The sequence below is a fragment of the Dermacentor silvarum genome, chromosome 1, assembly GCF_013339745.2.
Source record: "Dermacentor silvarum isolate Dsil-2018 chromosome 1, BIME_Dsil_1.4, whole genome shotgun sequence".
NCBI lineage: Eukaryota > Metazoa > Arthropoda > Arachnida > Ixodida > Ixodidae > Dermacentor > Dermacentor silvarum.
Window position 1 is genome coordinate 183,978,242 of NC_051154.1, and position 21,562 is coordinate 183,999,803.

The window sequence follows — 21,562 nt, forward strand, 5'->3', positions numbered from 1 at the left end:
ATAATACATTGTGACTTTTTTTATCTGTCTATGTATCGTATTTTCTGGTGTATAAGTAGCGTTTTTTTTTCGGCATTTTTCGTCGGAGCGTCTTATAGAACACAGTGCATGTTGTTGCATCAATAAACTTATATGCATTTTCATTTTTTTTTAACTGCCATCAAAATTGGATTGGATGTTATGGCCACGCGAAATGCACTGCGTGGACCTCTGCCACTTAATTGCTACGGGTTCTCTGCGCGCTATCGAGGTACCGGGTTCTTCTCATGATCGAGTTGCCGAGCGCCGTGCGAGGACAGAGCAGCAACGCTCTGTCCTAAATAGTACTAAATAGGAACATTCAGCAGGTATAAAGCAGTCAGGAGAAGAAGACACACAGATTGCACCAAATTTTTTTCCCTCCCTCTTATTTTTATGCACTTTCCAAACGAAACAGCATTGTAGTAGAGAGGCTGGTGACCAAAAATGAGAATCTTCACGTCCCCACACATTCAAAAATACTGATGAAAAATTTAGTTCATGAAGGCTGGTGACCTGAGATACAAAATGAAAGCATGTCACAGTTTACAATTTAATGGCCTATTGCTACAGCTGCTTTCTCTGCTGTTCCCTTTCAGCCTTGGACATCCCTCATCCCTCTCATGGTTGCCACTTGGGCTTGATTTCTAGTTTCTTCCACGACATCCCATTCTGGATGCTGTGCATATATGTGTGTTGATATCCCCTCGTAGCGGTAGCTCTGCGCAGTCGGTGATCAGTACCAGAAAAACGCGAAAGGTTAATTTATGATGACGAGTCTGAAGTTCCTGCAAACATGCTGCCCTATATTGATCGAGATTAATATGCTGCTCTGCTACTTTTGAGTAATGAGCTCATCCTGAAATATTTATTGGCAAGGATAACACCATTCGTTGCACGCGTATGTGTATATGTGCGTGTGCAGTCCCACAGCGAATGTTCCTTTGGTTCAGTATGCAGAGGCAGCACAAATTTTATGATGGAGCAACTAACAATTTACTGTCAGGATTCAGTAGCAGGTCCCATCAACAGTCAAGGGCTTCAAGAAGCTCGTGAATAGATAAGCAGCAATTTTCATCAATCTTGTTGCAATTAACTGTGTCGGTCAGTTGAGGCAGTTGAAGGGTCATCCAGAATGTTCATCATTCTCTATGACATTTTGTTGTTCCTGAAACGACTGAACCCCTGGCTATGACTATGACCCATGGCTTCATTTTCAAATGAAAGTTTTAGTATAGAATAAAAGGTAAGCATTTGGCAGAAATCCGCCTGGTTGGGGACAACTAAATTAAACAGACGGAAAAGAAAAACTCCAACCAAAATTTATTTCAAAAACCAGACCGTGACGATCAAATTGACCAATCGTGTGCGGCTCGATGGAATGGACCGCCTCCGTTCCATTGTGGAACGCGTACAAGATCGCGCCCCTGAACGGCTTCTTCTTCAGGGGTGAGATGGCGTGAGTCATAGCAGTGCTTATATGTGTTTTTGGTGCTTTGACAGGCGTGCAGACACTTTTCGTAGACCTTGAAAGTTAACGGTGGAAAGTGTTCCCGACAAACAATTGATGTTACCCAGCGTCTTCTGGATGCAGCAGAATTCCAAAAGGAGCCATTGCCATCAGGGCTAATCTGGTGATCAAGGAGGTCACAGTGTTCTGCCATAACATTGTGTTTTCTGTTTAGGTGGCAAAGGTCATTCTTGTGCCGACAAATTCTTAGGAAGTTTTTACATACAGTGCAACGCAACTTGAGAAATAACGATATTCAAACATCCAATAATTTAGAAGAACAGAAAAAAAAAAATGACTGAATCGTCCCGATGGCACATCACAAGTTACTGTATAGCGTCGAAGCCCCTAGTTATAACGAAATTATTTATGAACAGCTCTGATAGTGTCCACACAACAATGGTTGCTTGTGAACTGTTAAATGTACCGACTCGTCCTTCACGTAACAATATGCTGCGGCCTAAAGCTCACGGTACGGTGCGAAAACGCACTTATAGCGAAATCGAAACATTGTGCACGGGCATGCATGCAGACGCACAGTCAGTCGCTGCGAACCAGTGCGATCGCTGCATTGAGGCTTCATTCTGTTATGCTCCATTTGGTTATAGTACAGACTATAACCACTCACTGTAAGAAGATATTTTACATAGTCTGCTCTCAGCGATTGCCTACATTTCACGCAAGAAGCTGGTTCAGGGGACTACATCACGGCGACCGTGCGCAATGGGCGTTTACGTATTCGTAATGAGATAGTGCCTGTAAACTATTCTGTGCTTTCTGTTTGCCCAGGATGATTATTCTGACAGTAAGAAACTTCCCTCGTTTGGAGAGTACTTACAAAAATGGCCAGGAGGGCTCCCACATGGTGTTTTTATTGAGCGCCGACAGCCAAATCTATGAGGAGTGCGCTGCGTTATCCCTCATACTACACAAGTGAGGCGCTTCCGACAGATGGCTACTCCTTAAGTCATCGCCCCAATACATTGTGGGGGGGCATTCAGTGCAGGTAATCTTGTACACAATGCCCTGTGCCTCTTCGACAGGAACGCAGTCTTTTGAACGATGGAGGAGGCTATTGACCATAGAGAGAGACTTGTGAGAGACTTCAACCCCTGCCCCTCGCAGCATATGGGCTAATGTCTCGCTGACGCATCGAACGTATGGTATCGAGACACGGCGCCGTGAATAAATGCCTTTGTACAACCGTTCATCCCAAGCTCACGGATTAAGCCCCAGCCACACTAGCGGAAAAATGCGAACGGCATGCTTGCGGCATTTAAACAACGCAGCTACGGCAGTGTGGCGACACCAACTGGCGGCGAGTCACGTGAAAGCATGAAAATCTCGCCTATTTTTTACTTCGCGTGTAGGTGCAAGATGTCGCGTGCTTTTCCCCTCGTCTGCTGACAGATCGGCGCTGTATTCACGTTCTTTGTCCTTAATGCGCGTCATGTCTTATGATGAAGTCATTACCACTGATCATAATCATACTGGTGTGCTCCCTTGTGTTGCGGCGTCGCTGCATTCAAGAGACATGGTGAACGAGGTACTGGGCATCGCCTCTGTGTCCTTGCATACAGGGTCCATCTTGTCGTACAGAATCGGATATAGCGCACTTTATCTAAAAACCTTTTCATCAGGATGTCTCGGTTTAGACTCATCATTGTAAAAAACGATCGCAAACAATGACAAAACAAGCGCAAGCTCTCGAGAGCTGATGCAAGCAGACGATAGTGCAAAACAAGCGGTCCAGCTTACACCTGATGGGAGTACGAATAGAGCATCTATTGACCATACGAATGAAATCCAATGCGAGTCCTGATGATAGCAACTGCATGGTGTCCTTTGATGTGGTTTTGCTGTTCACTAGTGTGCTCGTGTCCCTTGCGATTTCTGCGACCCATTGTGCGCTCGAACATGACCCACAATGAAAGACTGCACTCCGCTTTCTATTAATCACATCTGTCGGTTATTGGAATTCTGCCTTTCAAGCACTTACTTCTCTTTCGACAACCAGTTCTACAAATAGACTAGTGGAACTGCTATGGGTGCTGCAATCTTGGTCACAGTCACCGCACTCGCCATGGAGGACATAGAAAAGTGGGCGCTTTGTACTTTCACCTCCAAGCCAAAAAGTTAGTGTGCTACATGGACGATTGTTTTTTGCATGGTGAAGTCATCCAAGGTGGACAATTTGCTTGTGCACTTAACTCCACAGATCTAGTTATACAGTAGAATGTGAAAACTCTCCCTTTTTTAGATGGCCTCGTGAAAAGAGTGCAACAAACCTGTCTATTTCCATATTCAGAAAACCGACACATATAGGAGGATATCTTAGCTTTAATTCTAATCACCCCATCTGCCACAAGGTTTTTGTAGTCCGAAGCCTCATCAACAGAGCCGAAAGAATTTGCTCGTCCTCACACTTCCAGAAGGAAGAACACAGTAATCCATGACCTTGGAATGAACAGTTATACAAAGGCATTTATTCACCCCACCCTCCGCCAAAGGAACGAGAAGGAAAACGGCGGCTGCCGAACCACTCCGACAACGGCGCCTTGTCTCGCTACCATACATTTGAGGCGTCAGCGAGACACAGTTTTAGCAGAGCGTTCATGGTTCGCTCCGCTCAGATTAACGTATCTCAACAATTTGCACACAGCTGCTGAGCGGAACGCTAGCGGGACCGCTAATGCGCGTGCACACATTGCTCACATCGGCAGCGTAACGAAGAACACTGCCCACGCACTACTACGAAGCCATTTGAGCGGAGCGCGTTAGGGTACGTCTACTGCTTGCTTTGTCGTTTTACAGCTACGCTGAGAGCGCGTGGCCGGCATCTCTGGAAGATACGCATGTCAAATAAGCGAAATCAACACAGTTTACACAGCCAGCGGAGTGCGCGAAACGTTACTGGAGCAGAGCGTAAGCAACGCTCTGCGAAAAATGAGCCCATGTGTTGCGAGGGGCAGGGATTGACGTCGGTGACAAGTCTCTGTTTACAGTGCTACCGCATCCAAAAGACCACGTTCCTGTCGAAAAGGCGCAGGGAATTATGTACAAGAATACGTGCACAGAATGCCCCGCGATGTATATTCGTGAGACTAATAAGAATTCGTCAACACAAGAATGACCTTCGCCACCTAAACATAGAATGCAGTGCTGTGGCAGAACAGAGCTTTTTGATCACCAGATTAGCCCCGACGGCACTGTCACCTTGGAGAGAGAGGAAACAACCACCGGCGGCGGCGGCTCCTTTTGGAATCCTGGCACATCCAGAAGACGCCAGGCAACATCACTCGTTCATCAGGAACACTTCCCGCCGTTTACTCTCAAGGTCTATGAAACGTGCCTGTGCGCCTGTCAGAGGACCAAAAACACATACAGTGGAATCTCGTTGATACGATTCTGCATAATTAGTTTTTGGGGATATTTTTTTTTTCCTCTTATACCATTTCTTTTGCTTATATACGATTATGTTCGGATAATACAGTTTTTGGATGATAGGGTTTATTTTCCTGTTCCCATGAAGATTGTATCAACGAGATTTCACTGTATAAGCACTGCTGCACCTCATGCCATCTCACTCCTGAAGGACCAACCGGGCTCTGAAACATTGGGTCTTTAAAATAATTTTTGGTCGGCGATTCCTTTTTCCTTCTCTTTAATTCGTTTGAGTTTATTCAGTGGGTCTCCACTCGCGTTTTCTCCAGTAGGAAACAAAACTTCACACATACTGCTTGTTCATTTATAGCTCACAACAGCCAGCACAAAATGGCATCAGCATACCATGACAAATGCATGTGATGTGAATGCTATTATTCTTGCCAAGCGTTAGTGGTAAGCTTTTTCAGGCACAACTGTAGCGAGGCACCACTACATGGTTTAATTATGGGCGATTACCCCCATGCCATGCATCACTAAACACATGCAAGCTGTACTTTAAACTGAGCCTCCCATTTGCAGTTTACTTAGGCTAATACTGCATAGCTGACAACTAGTGTACCATTCATCATTGGCTCTCTAAATCAGCCATTCCAAGAGCTTGTGGCGGCCTCACGGTCGCACAGCATCAGCCAGACACCCTCTCCCAACTTTGACTCGGTAAAATATTATCGCGTTGTGTGCGGGAAAGAGAGGTGGTGCGAGGGTGCGCAACTGAGTCGTAGAGGCTGTACGATTAGAAAATATAGTTGTTGCTTGTTGTTCAGGGACGCACTACTCACTTCTATCTGCTGATTTCCAGCCACGCTCGCGTCCCACACAAAAAGCTCTTGGATTGACTGAAAGCAACTTTACGCGTTACAATTGTGTTAAGGCTCATTCACACCGGCGACTAGAGGAGGTCGCGAACAAAGAGCGACCGAAGGCGACTGATGATCACACCGGCAAGCCCGGCTGAGCACGACCTGCAAGTCGCAATCCCAAACATTCTCGTTCTTCAGCGAGAATTCTAGGGATCTACGCAGTTAGCGCGCACTTCGCTGGCACTCTGTAAATTGGTTTCGCGTTCCGGCAACAGCCATGGATTTTGATTCGAGCGATAGCTGGATTTTGATTCGAGCGAACAGGAAGACGTCGTCCCTGTGCTGATGTGCTCCGCCGGGGTGTCAGCTGTGGCAGCGCGGAAGCCTCCGAAGAAAACGCGACGCTCGTGGGTGCGCCCGTGCCTCCGCTCGCGTGAAGTGACCGGCCACACAAGCCGCCTCCTGCACGAACTTTGTCCGCATGACAACGAGTATTATCGAGAGCAAGTTGTAATTTATAGTTCGCATTGCGTGTTATTCGGTGCATAATATTAACGCAAAGCTGTTCACCCGCTGTTCACCTTTGGGTGGCATGCTCATCCAATGAAACGGCAGCTGGAAAAAGGGTTTGTGTTGTGCTTTCTTTTCCTGCTGTTTAGCTTCCAGCGAATGCGACCGCGTACATTCGACACGTTGCTGCAACTGCTGCGTCCCAGAATCACAAGACAAGACACCAATTACCAGCCTGTAGCCTGCATATCGTGATGCGGACATTGCATTTGGCGTGGACGACGACACACATCACTTTCGGCGCGGCGCTGATTGGTTGAGCAGCTTTGCGACCACAGTCGCGCGGCTGAAAAATCGAGCAGTGAGCGACTGGCCCAAAATGGTCGCTTTTCGAGAAAAGCGACCATTTGCGACCAACTTGGTCGCGCGACCACTGTCAGTCGCCGGTGTGAATGAGCCTTTATAATCGTGTTGAGGTTATTTTCTGGTTGACATCTGGCATTTACTTGCTAAAAATGAGGGTGACAACAGGAGCATGAGAACCTCAATTGCAATTTTTAAGAGTGACCTAGTTATGTAGGACTAAGTTGGGTGCACTTGAAAAAAACATAACAGTTCTAAATTTACATTGAGCTGAACCTCCAGCATCAATTCAAAGTGCCCGGGTTACACACATGTATTTGCACTCAGGAGAAAGCATATGTAGAGAGATGCAGGAAAGAAATCCAGATTAGAACATGGCAATGCCAAACAAATGAGGTTAAAAAGTGGAATTCACTGCTACATCGAAAGATGGAAGTACCACTGATGTAGTCACATATTTCATTTATAGGTTTTAGAACATGGAGAAACAGCACTAATTGACCTTTACAGCAGCACCATAAAACATGACAAAAGTTGTATAATATCTACATAATGTGATTACCTTGGCATTAGAAGCAGCTTGTGGTGCACTCATATCATCCATGGCACCTTTTTTAGCTTCACTCGCATCACCTGTAACACAATATCTATTCAGATATTTGTAACAATAACAAAGTACACAAGGATGTTTGCACAAATGTAATGCTGGCCAGTCAGCTTGGTTTGGAAAATGACAGAGTTAATGTGCACTGTGCAAGCCCATCAACTCTGACGAGGTGCCCAAGTCATTTTGTAACAGAAGGAATGGTAATAATTTTCTTTAAAGTAAGATACATCTTGTGCATGAGGTCCTTCCGACTTGTGGCAAATGTTATGCGAGAGAAACCTCAGTGCTTCAGCAAGATGTGTGAATACATCAATTTATTTGCCAAAATGAACAACTGGCAGTACCTTGGCTTTCCATAAGAACACACAGTATTGCTCCCCCATTTTCGATCAGGTGTGCATACTAGGAAAGTATAGTGAGTAGTGTGTACGAAAAAAAGTAGGGTGTGTACATGAAGACATGCAGGTCTGGATGCGCTGCATCCTTCTTATCGGTAATAAGCACATGCAACTGCAATAAAACCTCCTTATAATGAAGTTGAAGGGCGAGTTCAAATTGCTATGTTACATTATTGCCCTTTACTGCAATATATGCCCCATGGGGTGTGCAACTTTAAACATACACAGAAGAAGACATTGCAGCCCGTAGAACTGTCACACGGCTACGTACATATGCAATGAAATTTTAATAAAATAGCAAATGAATCTTGAGTGCCCTTACGATAGCTGCCTTCTGTTCCAATGTGATGTTTCACTTGGCTTGTCTATAAAATTGTGAAAACAGCAATGCGGTCGATGAAAACAGCTTGCATGCTGCGACACGAACAAACTACATCATGGTCGAGCAGCACGTGGCACACAACACGGTGCGCCAACTATGCAGCTGATCTAGGCTGATCCACCACTCTCACGTGGCTTTGCTGTGTGAATGAGGAGGCCAACGAACCTTGCAGCACCGGCTCGGCTTGGCCAACTTGTAGCCTCTGAGATTACAACAGTGCCAATGCGATTTCAGGGGTCACGCCTAGCTACACCAGCCTGCGTGGCATGACGCAGTGAGATAGAGAATTGGATTTAGTGGTCTTTCGCACCACCACGCACAAGCAGCGGCTCGCCATCTCACCACTTATTCGGTCTGCAAGTGTCAACATTGCTGAAGCACTTTTCCATGGTGTTAAACGTAGGGGTGTGCGAATACCAAATAGAAGATTTGTAATTTAATCAAGAAAAATAATCCGAATATTGAATCAAATATTAGAACATTTTTTACAGAATTCAATGCTTGCAAATTTTGGGGGAAAAAACATGGTGCTCAACATGCTCAGGAGTGCATAGTGCATTGCATAGTGCATTGCATAGTGCATTGCATTACAAAAATGTAGCAAGCTATCAGTAACTTCAGTACATAGAAAACATATACACTACGGTCTACTCTTATAAACCCTGTGAGGGTAGTTTTTTTGCCAAATGCAACTTCCCAGGGTCGAATTTGTTTTATTGCAGATTTAAGGTGGTAGGCTGTACAAAAAAAAACATTTTCTTTAAATCGTAAGCCAGGATTTAAATAACTTTTTTTCCTGAATAAGCATGTCTTATTTAACTTAAAAGGAACTCGAAATTAGTATGCGACCACTTATTATGGCTCGGTTCTCATACATGAAGGTCTGGAAAATACCTTTTTTTATCAATAGAATGTCTGCTGAACAGAATCAAGTGCTTTTTCTTTCCCTCTTAAGCTAACGAATTAATGGCATTATGTTGTACTGAATAGCAATGAGGTTCCGAGTTTAATAGTGGACTTGTTTCTTATGGCGATCTTTTATTGCACAGAAAGTTTAGCTTTCCAGTTTCCCTCTAAAATACAGAAGAACTTTCCCATCTTTACGGCAGGTGGGTTCTCACAAGGCCAATCTGCGCGACAGAGAAAAGTGCACACTGTGCACCTACGTGAGTCGATCGCCCCTCCCCAAGTAGCCATCGCTGGCACTGTGCAGGTTGACCACTGTCAGCATTGACGGTAAAGAGCAGGTGCTGTTTCATTTTCAGGTTCATCGTGACTTGCCACCTGTCAAAGATTCTGAAATTGGGAGTGCCATGACAAGTTTGTGCAATGTATGTCGCAAAAAAGATGGCCGTGAGAAACTTAGCTGCCATCCTGTACACTTGCTTTCATTTGCGAGGCGGTTTGTCAGAATTCCGAGGGTCGTGTGGCTACTGCGAATAGATCTGCAACGATTCGGCACCAAACCATTTTAGTCGCCAATGCCCGACGAAGCAGTGCTTATTAGGCCTAACGGCCTAGGCAATGCAATAGATCTGCGTCAATTCAGCATCAAACCATTTCTGGGGATGCTAGACTCTCTTGCGCCCCCTTATATTGCTTTCCCCGCATGGCTCTCGCATCTCCTGTAATCCCGCTTCTCCGTGTAGCTAAGCGCCGGTGGTGGTCGGTGTGGTTGCGCATACTGCGAGAGATGGCGTGAGCGTTGCACTGCGAACGCCACGTAACGAAGGGGTTACTCGGGCGCGAAAGGGAGTAGGCCATTCCTCTTTGGCTTGGGGTCGGCAAGCGGCGTTAACATTTCACGCGCTTGCCTACTGTTCGCGGGACCGTCCTGCGAAAGGCTTAGGAGAAGACACCGGAACGGATGAACACAATCATTTGAATGGACCATCGTTCACATGACAGTATACACGAACGATAAGCCGTTGGTGTCCAGCATGGGGGCAAACATATTCACTTGCTATTCGGTCGCGGTGAGTCAGATTTTCTTGATTTGGCGCACGCCCATGGGCATCTTCTATGGGTAGTAATCTAGCAGGCATTAGTGTACGAAAGGTGCAATAAATGCTTTTTTGATTGTTTGCACTACTGTGTTGTCGGTACTTTGTCCCAAGAGCATGTTTGAGACCCCACACATTTTAGTCGCTGACATCCAATGCAGCAGCGCCGATTAGGCATCATCGCCTAGGCAGTGTGGCTGCGTCGAAAATTGGAAGCTGGTCACTGTGCTAACAGGCTGCAAGTCATTGTGGAATGCTTGCTGCTATATGCGCATACTGGTGGCCCATAGTACTGGTGGCCCATCAGTAATCGATCCGGAGATCATGCGTACGGCTAGATTGACTTCTGTTGAAGCGGCGTTCAGTTCGTCTCCACATATCTAATTCGATATATGTGCCTTTGCACTTTCCGAAAAATTTGCTGCGTTTGTTGCCTTTCCCTCTGTCCCCATCACGTTATCGTTTAGATCAGTCCTGTCGACCTGGACGAGCCTTGCACCAAATAGAAGTGTGCCCGGCTGACTCGGCGCCGTGCAATCACAGCAACCACGTCAGCTGGGGCAGCCCATCTGCAACGTGCTCGGTGCTCCTTTTGCACCGAAAACAACTAAGTGGGGCACTCACTTGTGCGGTATCAAGCATGAGGGGCTCCACGGTGCACGCGAAATGCAGCACTGTGCAGGTCTCCTACATTGAATGCATATATCGAATATCAAAAAAATTGAATAGTAGATATTTGATTCGCGAATTGAATGATCTGAGCGTTCACTATTCGATTCAGTGAAATTCGAGTATTCGCGCACCCCTATACTCCATCTCACAAGTCGTTTGCAGCGCTGCCAAAGGTACGAGGTGTACACAGGCAATATCCTTGCGTGGCGGAATATAGTTCCAGGCGTAACTGTCTGATGGCAGGATTAAAGAATTTCGTTTTTGTGTGGTACATGATGCGTTACAACAATACACGACATATCGGCATCCTTGCACGTGTACATCATATACAGTCGAACCCACTCATAACGATCCCAGATATAACGATCTATTGGTTATATCTGGGACCGATCACATTTCAGTGCATTTACGATTTTCCAACCCTCCCTATGAATAACTGCTTCCAGTTATAAGGAACATTTTTTAAATCACTGTACTGCTACAGCGAACGCTTCGAATCCGGTAACGGTAAATAGAGGGCACACATGAAGTGTCAAAGCACAGAAGCGCAACCAAACTGGGCACACGGCAGCGCTGGCCCTGCTCCAGCTTAACCGCGATGATGATACGACCTCCGCAATGAGCGAGCAACCACCTCATGCAGATTTCGGAATGCGCGAAGAAGGTCACCTGTTTTCGAGGCACAGCATAAACAGCATGGCGCGGATTGTGCGCTGGCGCGTGCGATATCGGATGTCACGATGGCGTCACTCTCGTTTTTGCGCAATTGTCCGTGTAGGACCACGTGCATTATGCCTGTTTCAACGATTTGGAAAGACCATCTACGCCTTTCCACCATGGGAATAACGGCTGCTCAAGCGTTCCTGTCAACGCGGCCCTACGCGGCCCGAGTCGATGAGAATACTGCACCACGCGCTGCCACCACACAATGTTGCAGAGTCGGCAGTTACTACGCCATTATCAGCAGATCACGGTTCGGTGGCTCTTCGTTAACGCATTGCCGTTTTACCTTTAGAAGATTGCATTTTCTTTCTGCCCAAAGCGACATAGACAATGTAATTCTACAGCTTTTGTGTGGCTGACGCACAGTCGTAATGCCTAGACCATGATGTCCAAGACCTTCGCAGAATGGCTGCATGCAGCAGTAGTTCTCGAAGTTTACGCTTCCATGCAACTAGAACGCTTCACTCTCACATGCAGAATACAGTTATGTCCCGCTGATAGTAAAATCTATCACAAGCTCTCGAATAAAAAATGGTGGCTGCACTTGCAGTTGATCAGAGCCGGGCATCGTTTTGAAAAAGCTACATGATGCTGCATTTCTTTCTTTAGATGCAACGTTTCTAACGGAAGTTTGCAACTAGGTGCTCCAGGAACACAAATGCCAATAAAAATCTGGTTTTCGGACCTAAGTGCTGCCAAATTGTAACTGCTGACACCAGCTTCAGTGCAGTTAATTTTTTAGCATTTTTAAGGGCAAGTCCATATATAACGAACTACTTATATAACGACCACTTCTCGCAAGGCTATCGAGTTTGTTAAAAACGGGTTCAACTGTACAGCAAATTCAGGTGCCGCTGCACAGACAATGCGGCACGGATGAATACATCTCTCGCGTCAATTGGCCTTCCTATAGGCTAAGGAGTCCTGCAGCTTCCACAGCGCTGCAAACAACATGCAAGATGGAGTATAGTTACAGTAGAACCCCGCTGTTACGTTTTTCACGGGACCGTAAAAAAAAACGTAAGAGCCGGGAAACGCAAGAGCCAGGAAACAGGAAAAATTGAGAAATGGGAGTAGTGTTGAACTGCACACAATATTATTTTAATTCTTACGTGCGACAAAAAGTAGTTTCGCCCGACAGCCGGAGTATCGATTGCGGTGAGCTATACAAAGTAAGAATAGTAGTTTTATCGTCTGTATAAACTTGTAAACATTCGGTTATTAACTAATTAACAAACATAGTGTCAGCGCCCACAGGCAAACATGAACACATCACACTCGATGAGCGCGGACACGCGCAGTTAAGCGCCGCTGCAGAAGCGAGCGAAGTGACCTTCGTGCTGTTGTCTATCGCTTCAACCCTAACTGAGCGCCGAGAACACGCAGCACGCACAAAGCCACGAGCCGCCGACGCACCTACACTGCGTAGAATCTACCCCCACGCAGATCGCTTTCAAGATAGGGCCCGCGGGACCGCGCGCGCGCCTCCGCGCAGTATGATGCCAGAGCACAACGCTGCCCGCTACCCCCCCCCCTCTGCTAGCACACAAGCAAACCAGTTGGCAATTGGCTTCGGATGCTAGTTATATTAGTGGGTCAGCTGCAGAAAACCATGCTACTGCTGCTCACTAGTTCACTGCGCATGCACAATCTCAAACTCGATTGTCAATGGCAGATAGTGCTGGCAATGCTGGTATGACAATGGCTGCCATACTTCAGGCTTGCAAAACACAAACCCAGCATCCTCATTTTTGTACCTTTGCTACTGCTGATGGTGAGCCAGGAATCAAGAGTTTTTGGTCTATTTGGTGTTTGGTATACGTCAGCAAAATTGCAACACTTAGGCCTAGCGGCTAAACAAAATTGCAACAGTACAATTTGATAACGTCTCAAAAAGTCAAACATAATACCCAGTGTAGCTTGAAATTTCATTTGCCTTTTATACTGCCTGTCGACACGATGGTGCTATTACGAAAAAATAATAGAGAATGTTTGAGAAAAGGGAGTGTTCCAAAAAAAAGTTGGTGTCTGTTCTTCACCACAAGTGTAGTCGCACAGTAATAATGGAAAACAAAAACACGAAATTCTGGGGTTTTACGCGCCAAAACCACAATAAGATTATGAGGCACACCGTAGTGGGGGACTCCGGATTAATTCTAACCACCTGGGATTCCTTAACATGCACCCAATGCACAGTACTCGGGCGTTTCTGCATTTCGCCCTCCCTGAAATGCAGCCGCCGCCAACCGGGATTTCATTCACAAAACTCGTGCTTAGCAGTGCGATGCTACAGACACTAAGCCACCACAGCGGATTAGTCACACAGCAGTCGGACAAGCTGCAATAACAGCACCTCAGCCTGCTGTAAAGAAATGGCAACTATAGCAAAATATGTGGCCCAAGTCATGTATGGCTATAACTAATGGTGAATCCTAATGAGAAATTTAGAGCACATCCAGATAAAAATTTTCAGGCCTTTTTAAAGCATATCTGTTCCAATGGCACATAGGAAGCGCAGACTGCCAATTCCAATCGCAAATCAAGAGTGAATCTCGAGCCGAGAGTGCTCTGCACAGCTGTTGAGAGCACTCAAGACGAAATCAGCGGATTCGACAGCAAGTCGCCTGACGTTCCTTCAGTGGCTGTTGGCTGAGGTCATCCCTCAAGCAGACGATACCAAACAATATGCGAGTGCCTTGCTGTCTGCTGCAGCGATGGAGAAAGATTCATGTGACACTATTGCAATCCTTGTTCTTAATGGTAAAGTCGTGACTTGCAAAGCAGCCTATCGAGTTAAAGCTGTGAGGAATCTGGCTTAGAGACCAGCAAAGACACTAATGTTCGCAAACGTCATTTGGTGATCTGTTCCGTTCGTCAAACCAAGAACGACCAATGTGGGCCTCACAGAGGAGGCCGCAGTTCAGGTAAAAAGGTGAGGAGTTGCTTCTTAATCAGGATACTTTTTATGTGCTGAGAGAACTTAAATCCTGCAAGCAATTCATGCCACAAGAGTGTGGCAGACCAGGTGATAGTGTTTGCAACTGTTGTCCCCCCAAATTACAGATGACAAAACCACTCCGGCATGTGGAATGCCATCACTTCCGTGTGCACTTGTGCATCTCCGCTTGCTCTGGCTGGAGCGCGAGTGTTCTAAACACAGATTTGGAGCAAGTGCTCTCCGCCAGAGGACGACACTCTGTGGCAGAGCTGGTGTTCTAAACACAGATTTGGAGCAAGTGCTCTCCGCCAGAGGACGACACTCTGTGGCAGAGCTGGTAGACCACTCCGGATCTGCCAGCTGGAATTCAGCATAATTGCAAATCCCCTTCAACTTTGTTAGAGTGAGGTTTAACTGTACTGAACCGAGGTATGGCAGCTTCCAAGGGCACAGGGGAGGAGGAAAGGCTAGTACAGCCACAGTTGCCAGCTGACCAATAATTTGGACTCAATGGGGATTGCTAAAAATCCTGAATTGGGAGTCCGAAATATAGGATTCGTAGAAACTAAGTTGTTTTATTGCACAAGCAGCCCCCCCCCCCCCCCCCCCCCGAAATGTGCCGTGTTCTTGGATGCCACCCATCATGAGATACCTTAAATTTCGCTTGACTAGCGCAAATCGTACTTGCATCTACGAGCGATGGCATTCTTTCAACACTACCAAGCGTGCTGTCTTATCACAGTTCTGGGCACACTGTCGCTCGTCCAGTGCTAGACATGCGAAATATAACAAAACAGAAAGTACTTACCGTATTTTCACGCGTATAACCCACACCAAAAATTCAAAAACGTAAACAGCAAAGTTAGGGTGCGGGTTATACGAGAATTTTACTTGGAGGTGTGGCTTCACGGCAGCACGCTGCTGTGTAGCCACACCTCGAGGCAAAGTTTTTTGCCATTTAGTTTTGTTATCTCCTAGGTAATCCCACCCTCTCCCCAACACTGTTTGTTAAAGCTCCCTTCTCTTTTCCTTTATGGTCATCCATTCTCCTCCTCTTTACGGGTCGGCATTTTGCGAATAGTGCATGCGGCGCCAGCGAACTCCTACGTCACCCGTTCCCGCGGCGCTCCCTCGGTACCGTACCAGGGTGTCTACCAAGTTGACATTTTCAGATTCCCTGAGTTTTCCAGGTTTTCCCTGAGTGAAACAGAACTTCCTTTTACATCAAGATGGGCTGACACCATTTTGCCAGATGCTGTCACTCTTTAGTAAGCATGTTAAAAAAAATGTCGCAGTTTCACCCAAAAGGCGAAGCATCAATTGCGATAGCAAATTAGTAGAGGGATACACGGAGTAAGGATAGTAGTTTTATCAGCTGTATAAATTTAAACATGCAGCAGCACCAGCAATGCGCTGAACTGTTGTCGACGCCGTCGGCGCTTTGCCCGCGTTCGCACCGAACGCGCACGGCGCTGGTGACTGTTGCCTGTGCCTCTGGGGGCGGCTCGGAAGTTTTTGACGAGATCAGAACGGGACACTCGTCGAGCAGCGTCCGAAGTCTTTACCACCTCCTCGCCTCACCACATTTTTATATAAATACGCATTTGGTGCCGCAGCTAAACGTCGCCTACCCTCCCTCCCTCCATTACCGCAACTTTCGTTCCCTTTCAATGAAATTACAGCTAATTTAGGGACGGGCGAATAGTGGATTTGAGGTTCGAAGCGAATAGTGATTTGGTCAAATAATTTCAAATCGAATAGTTCGAACAGTATATATCACATATTACAGTAAAACCTAGTTAATTCGAATTTCACGGGATTGAAAAAAAAAATGTCTGAATTATCAGGGTATGCAAAAAACAATAAGCAAATGCTTACTACGTCAGCACAATTTTATTAGTATAATGGATGAGCAAATCCTTTCGCTATTTAGCACAAAAGCAGTGCGGAAAATGCAATTCTCGTTATCTCGTGACTGATTGGCTCTCGCAGTGGCGATCGAGGCCTTGCGACTTCCTTCACAGCACGGCCGCGGCGCGCGCCATCATTTCCGACACGCTTTGCACTACCGCACGCACATCCCGATAATTTTTTCGCCAGTAAGCTCAACGCCAACGGATCACACGTCCATCGTGATGTAGCCGGTGCGCTTCATCCTCGACAGCTTTGCCCCGAGTCAAACCGAAACAACTGCTTGTTGCAACCGCGGCCGCTATCGACACGATTAGGAACGGCGACTTTGCGGTGCTTAAGAGTATGGCCACGATAGCGGCAAAAACGCCCGCGTCATGCTGCGAGCGGCAACACATCATGGGCCGTATTCTGAAACGTTCGCCTAGGCGAAATTTCTTTTTTCGCTTTCAGGCGTGCGCTGATTGGCTGTTTTAGCAAAATTGGATGAGCTGATTGGGTGGTTGAGCCCGACGTCATTCAATTTTGTTCAACCAGCCAATCAGCGCGCACGCTGATTTCGCCTAGGCGAACGTTTCAGAATACGGCCCCATGACACGCGCGGCAAAAGCGGCAGCAATCGGGGGTTTTACGGCTTGCCGAGGGTGCCGAGAGCGATGAGGGTGACGTCACGGAGCCAATGGCAACCGGACCTACGCCGCTCCGCACCGGGTTATCAATCGACGATTGTCGTCTCTCGCGGTTCTATAGAGGGATTTCTTGACGCAGTCCGATCGCACCCTTTTCGCTCACGGTGATTCCGCGTTCCGAGAGCGCGCGAGATTATATCGCGCTGCCGCGCGGCAACTTGCCACTAGTGTGGCCGTACCCGGCCGACGTACGCACCGAGTCAGAACGAAACTACCGTTCACAGCAACAACTTCAGACGAAATCGCGGTCGCTATCTATGCGATCATGGATGGCCACTACGCAGCTCTTTAGGCACGCGGCCGACGTGCGTATTGAGTCAAAACGAAACTAAACGAAACCGCTGCGAAAGAAACCGCGGCAGCTATCGACGCGATGATGGGTGGCGACTATGAAATCCCGCGGCCAACGTGTTGTTATGCGCGGCGGTAAACGCAATAAGGCACAAATAGGCACGAAGCGTTCCGTCGCTGCTGTCATTCACGTACGATTTCTGCTGCTGACTATGGCCATGCGGACTCCACCGCTTTGTTTCGGTTGTGCGCTAGCGGCATTTCTGCTCTTCTGCGTCGCACATTTCAGGCTCTCTAGTGCAAAAACATATAGCCTTCGAGATTTATGGTTGATGTATGGCAGCCATGACGTGAAGCATAGCCTCCGAGATGTGTACCGACCGTCCGCGGCTTTTGGCTGCCTATTCGGGAGCGCTGAATAATTCGAAAATATTGAATCCATGAATTCGAATCGAAGCGAATAACGAACACAGAATTATTCAATTAAATATTCGACAATACCCTATATTCGCCCATCCCTACAGCAATTTTCCCTGATAGAGGCACAAATTCCCTGAGTTTTCCCAGAATATTCAAAATCCCCGAGAATTCCCTGTTTTCCCGGTTGGTAGACACCCTGCGTGTACCTCGGTCCACGCAAAGCGCTTCGCAATACGGCGGAGAGAGAAATTGTCGTTGCCCATGCGAGGGCTGCTCCGGCCACTGTCATCCTCTGTCGCGTGAATGTTAGCTGCGTCTGCTAGGCAATCCGATTCACGTCAGATGGCACGTGACCGATTCGTCCGCGACAGCGTCTGTCGTATGTGAATCCAGCTTTATCAGCATCGACAAAGAGGGTGGAACAGAGCCGCTAGCCGAAGATATTACGTGGGCGAGTCGTGCATCCGTGGATAGACTGTTTTTGCAAATATTTGAGCGTTGTTGCATGCAGTTATTTCCGCGGGTTATATGCGCGGATATATATTTTTTTTCTTTCCCGTATTTTTTTCTTTCCCGGCTGTTGTAATTGGGGGTGCGGGTTATAAGTGGAAAAATACGGTATCTTCGAAAGTGGTTGTCCGAGAATATGGCCCAAGTTTGTAAGTGCATCGCTGTGCACACATAAGCTTGCCCCTAGACAGTCTGAATCTCGACCATTGTCATGCTACCACTACAGGTAGACGAAGGTACAGTCAACGCATGCACCGTATATGCCTGTAATTCATGTACGGAGCATGTAATGTATGTACGTGTCTAGTAGATAGCATATTCAGTGTTGCAACACCATAGTTGTCTGGTTGTACCAATAAGAAAGTACCAACAGCAAACAAAGTACAGTAAAATCTCGGTGATACTAATTTCACGGGGTCGCGTGAAATATTTGTATCACCCAAAATTAGTATTGTCAAAACATACACAAAATCAAGAAAAATGAATTTATTTTTAGCAGAAAAAATTCCTAATAGTGGAACCTGTTGATACATTCCTCGCTGCTGCGTTTTCCCGGCTGCTACGTCGCGTTTTCGTGGTCCCGACCTAAATCCCATTGACTTCCATGTATTAAGTTCCCCTTGATACGTCGCCAATCTGTGATGTTCCTGCATCTTATGTTGCGTTTGAATGTGGCGGTCCTGTAACTTTAGCGGTGCAGCCAGCTTGTACGTTGCAACAAGTGACCGGTGCGTTACAACAAGCAACCAGCACGTTGCAAGAAACGGCACATTGCAGCTAAGGCGCGGCTGCGTGGGCACCGTATATTGAAATCGATCTACAACATACACAAAGTGCGCGTCAGCTCGGGGCTCATCTTCAAAAATATCTGTGATGTTGACAAAGTGCGCCTAGTGCCGGATAGCTTAGTATGCGCTGTGCTCTCGACGTTTGGTTTGCGTTGAAGCGAGAGACAGCTGCTGCTGCTGCCGCGCTTCCTTACTCCAGCGTTTTGACAGCGAGTTTCCGTGGTCATTGAGTGAGACGTGTTCATGTTTACCTGTGCGTGCATGACACCGTGCTTGTTAATTTAGTTACTAAGCAAATGTTTGCAAGTATATACGGCCGATAAAACTAATATTCTTAATTCGTACAGCTGTCTACAACTTTGCTGTCGCAATCGTTGCTTTCGCCTTTCGAACAAAACTGTAACTTTTTTTTTTTTTGTAACAAATTGTTAACGATCACTTTCTGGAAGGCATAAAAGCGTGCGCAGGTGGTTCTTCTTCTTTCTGGGGTTTTACGTGCCAAAACCAGTTCTGATTATGAGGCACGCCGTAGTGGAGGGCTCCGGATTAATTTTGACCACCTGGGGTTCTTTAACGTGCACTACAACGCAAGCACACGGGCGTTTTTGCATTTCGCCTCCATCGAAATGCGGCCGCCGCGGCCGGGATTCGATCCCGCGATCGTGCGCAGGTGGTCTCACGAATGTTTTCGCACGCCACTGAATGCCTCAGCAAGTCTAATGCATGGAGCGTTTTGGCTGTCGTGGCTGCTGTTGTGGTCGTCGTTGCTGCAGTGGTCCTAGTCTTCTTCCTCGCATGTCAAAGCGTCAGGCTGCGATGTGGTTCGGTCCGCTCGACGGGGGGACTAATGATAGACTGCACAGCTGCGTGATGTTGCTAGTTGCTTGGCAACTATGGATTCTGCCCAGATCCCACTATGCCGGCTTGTCAGTGCCGGTCGCTCTGCTGGCTCGGCCGCCGCCGTTGCTCACGCGTTCGTATGATCCGCAGCAGCGCGGCAACAGGTTCGAAACAGACAATGTTTTTCGTACTGTGAGCCATGCATTTTGACCGGTGAATGTTACGAATTCGTATCACACCGAAATTCGTACCAGCCATGATCGTATCACCGGGGTTTTACTGTACACTGCTCTACGCTGTTCAATACACTGTTCAGCAAATACACTGTTCAACAAACAGAGGTACTACCTTCAAGAACTTGCTTCAAGTCTGCAATGCTCATCTGTGCTGTTGCTTGGCCTACTTTGTCGCCGAGCTGGCAAGGAAGACAAAAACCAACATTCTTTACTGAGTAAAATTGGGCACTATGCACTAATGACACTAAATCGATTTAACAGAAAGTGCAGAAAACGCACAAGTTGGGTCACACAGATGTACACAGTGATGTGATTGGCCCAAGCCACTTTGGCCCACTTTTCAGTGCAATGAAAAGCTTGCTTTGGAGCCCTTTGGAGTAGCTAACAGGCACACATTTTTGCAAACATTTAGTTTAGATACAGTAGTATGTGTTACCATGTTCTTGAACAAGAATCGGTATAAGTGCATGGGTGCGTGAGCGCACGCTTTTTTATCTCGTATCCCCGAAGGATCATTTGCATTTATTTCCATCTCTTCACTTTTGTATGAAGATGTCTAATTTTCTTCTAACCATAAACTTAAAGTAAGGCCTTTTTTCGCAAGCACATTTTCCAGGCAGTCCACGCTAGGTTTTTCAAGCATGCTTTTCCTGATGCTTTTAGTGTATGAGACAAGAGGAAGCTATAGCTCACATTTTGGAACTGGGAGTATGCACTAAATGTGCGACGTGTGATGTCACAAAGTTACGACGACACTGCTGCCACATTCAAACATTACAAAAAAAAAAGATTGAATTTTGCTGGCATGAATTGTCTTGGAAAGCAAGATTAACAGATGTGGCCTAATTTGGAAAAGTCACCTTTCAAAGATAGCTGTTCAAAGCGGAGATCAGTGAATAAATTTAGTTGGTTATGTAGGGCTTTATGGCGCAAGAGCAAAAGAGGCTATGATGCGCCACGCCACGCACAAGGTGAATAAAGAGGGAAGTTTCAATGCAGTCAGCTCATTTTGGCTGTACTACAGTTGACCACTTTTAGCAATATATTGGATATAACAATTAGCCGCCGATGCACTATCAGCTTTTGTACGAGTTCTATGGTGAAAGACACCGCTTACTACAATGCTCTCATGGAGTCTATTGGTTACAATTAAATCTGGCTACTGGTTGAGTTCACAAAAAGAAAAAAGAAACCAAATCCTTTAAAAAAAAAAAAAAAAGGAAAAAAAAGAAAGAATGTGAGCCGCTGCATTTATCTGCATGTGGCACACATTCATCACATCACCCTATGCATTGCTGGTTTTGCATGCCCCTCTGGTCTCCGCTTTGCCCCTCCGATACACGAGTCTACTGCACTAACATCGGAGGGGTGGAAGGGAGAGAGGTATACAAGGTCTCCAATGCGTAGGGCGATGCGACCAAAGCGTGTCGAGTGGGCAGCGCGGCACAAAGACGGGTGCAGCGGATAGCATTTTTTTTTTTTTTCTGGATTTCGCATTCCTTTTCT

The 21,562-nt window shown here is 46.7% G+C and overlaps 1 protein-coding gene across 2 annotated transcripts in view; it reads right to left on the bottom strand.

Annotated features, from left to right (window-relative positions):
• The window catches only part of LOC119436514 (G-protein-signaling modulator 2), a 127,324-nt gene that overhangs the window by 74,990 nt on the left and 30,772 nt on the right, over positions 1–21,562 (bottom strand). For both annotated transcript variants that reach the window (XM_037703379.2, XM_037703377.2), the window contains 2 exons: positions 20,169–20,235; positions 7,211–7,281 (listed from right to left, as the gene is read on the bottom strand). In XM_037703379.2, the coding sequence (XP_037559307.1) occupies positions 7,211–7,281; positions 20,169–20,235 (138 nt within the window). The remainder of the gene's footprint in view (positions 1–7,210; positions 7,282–20,168; positions 20,236–21,562) is intronic.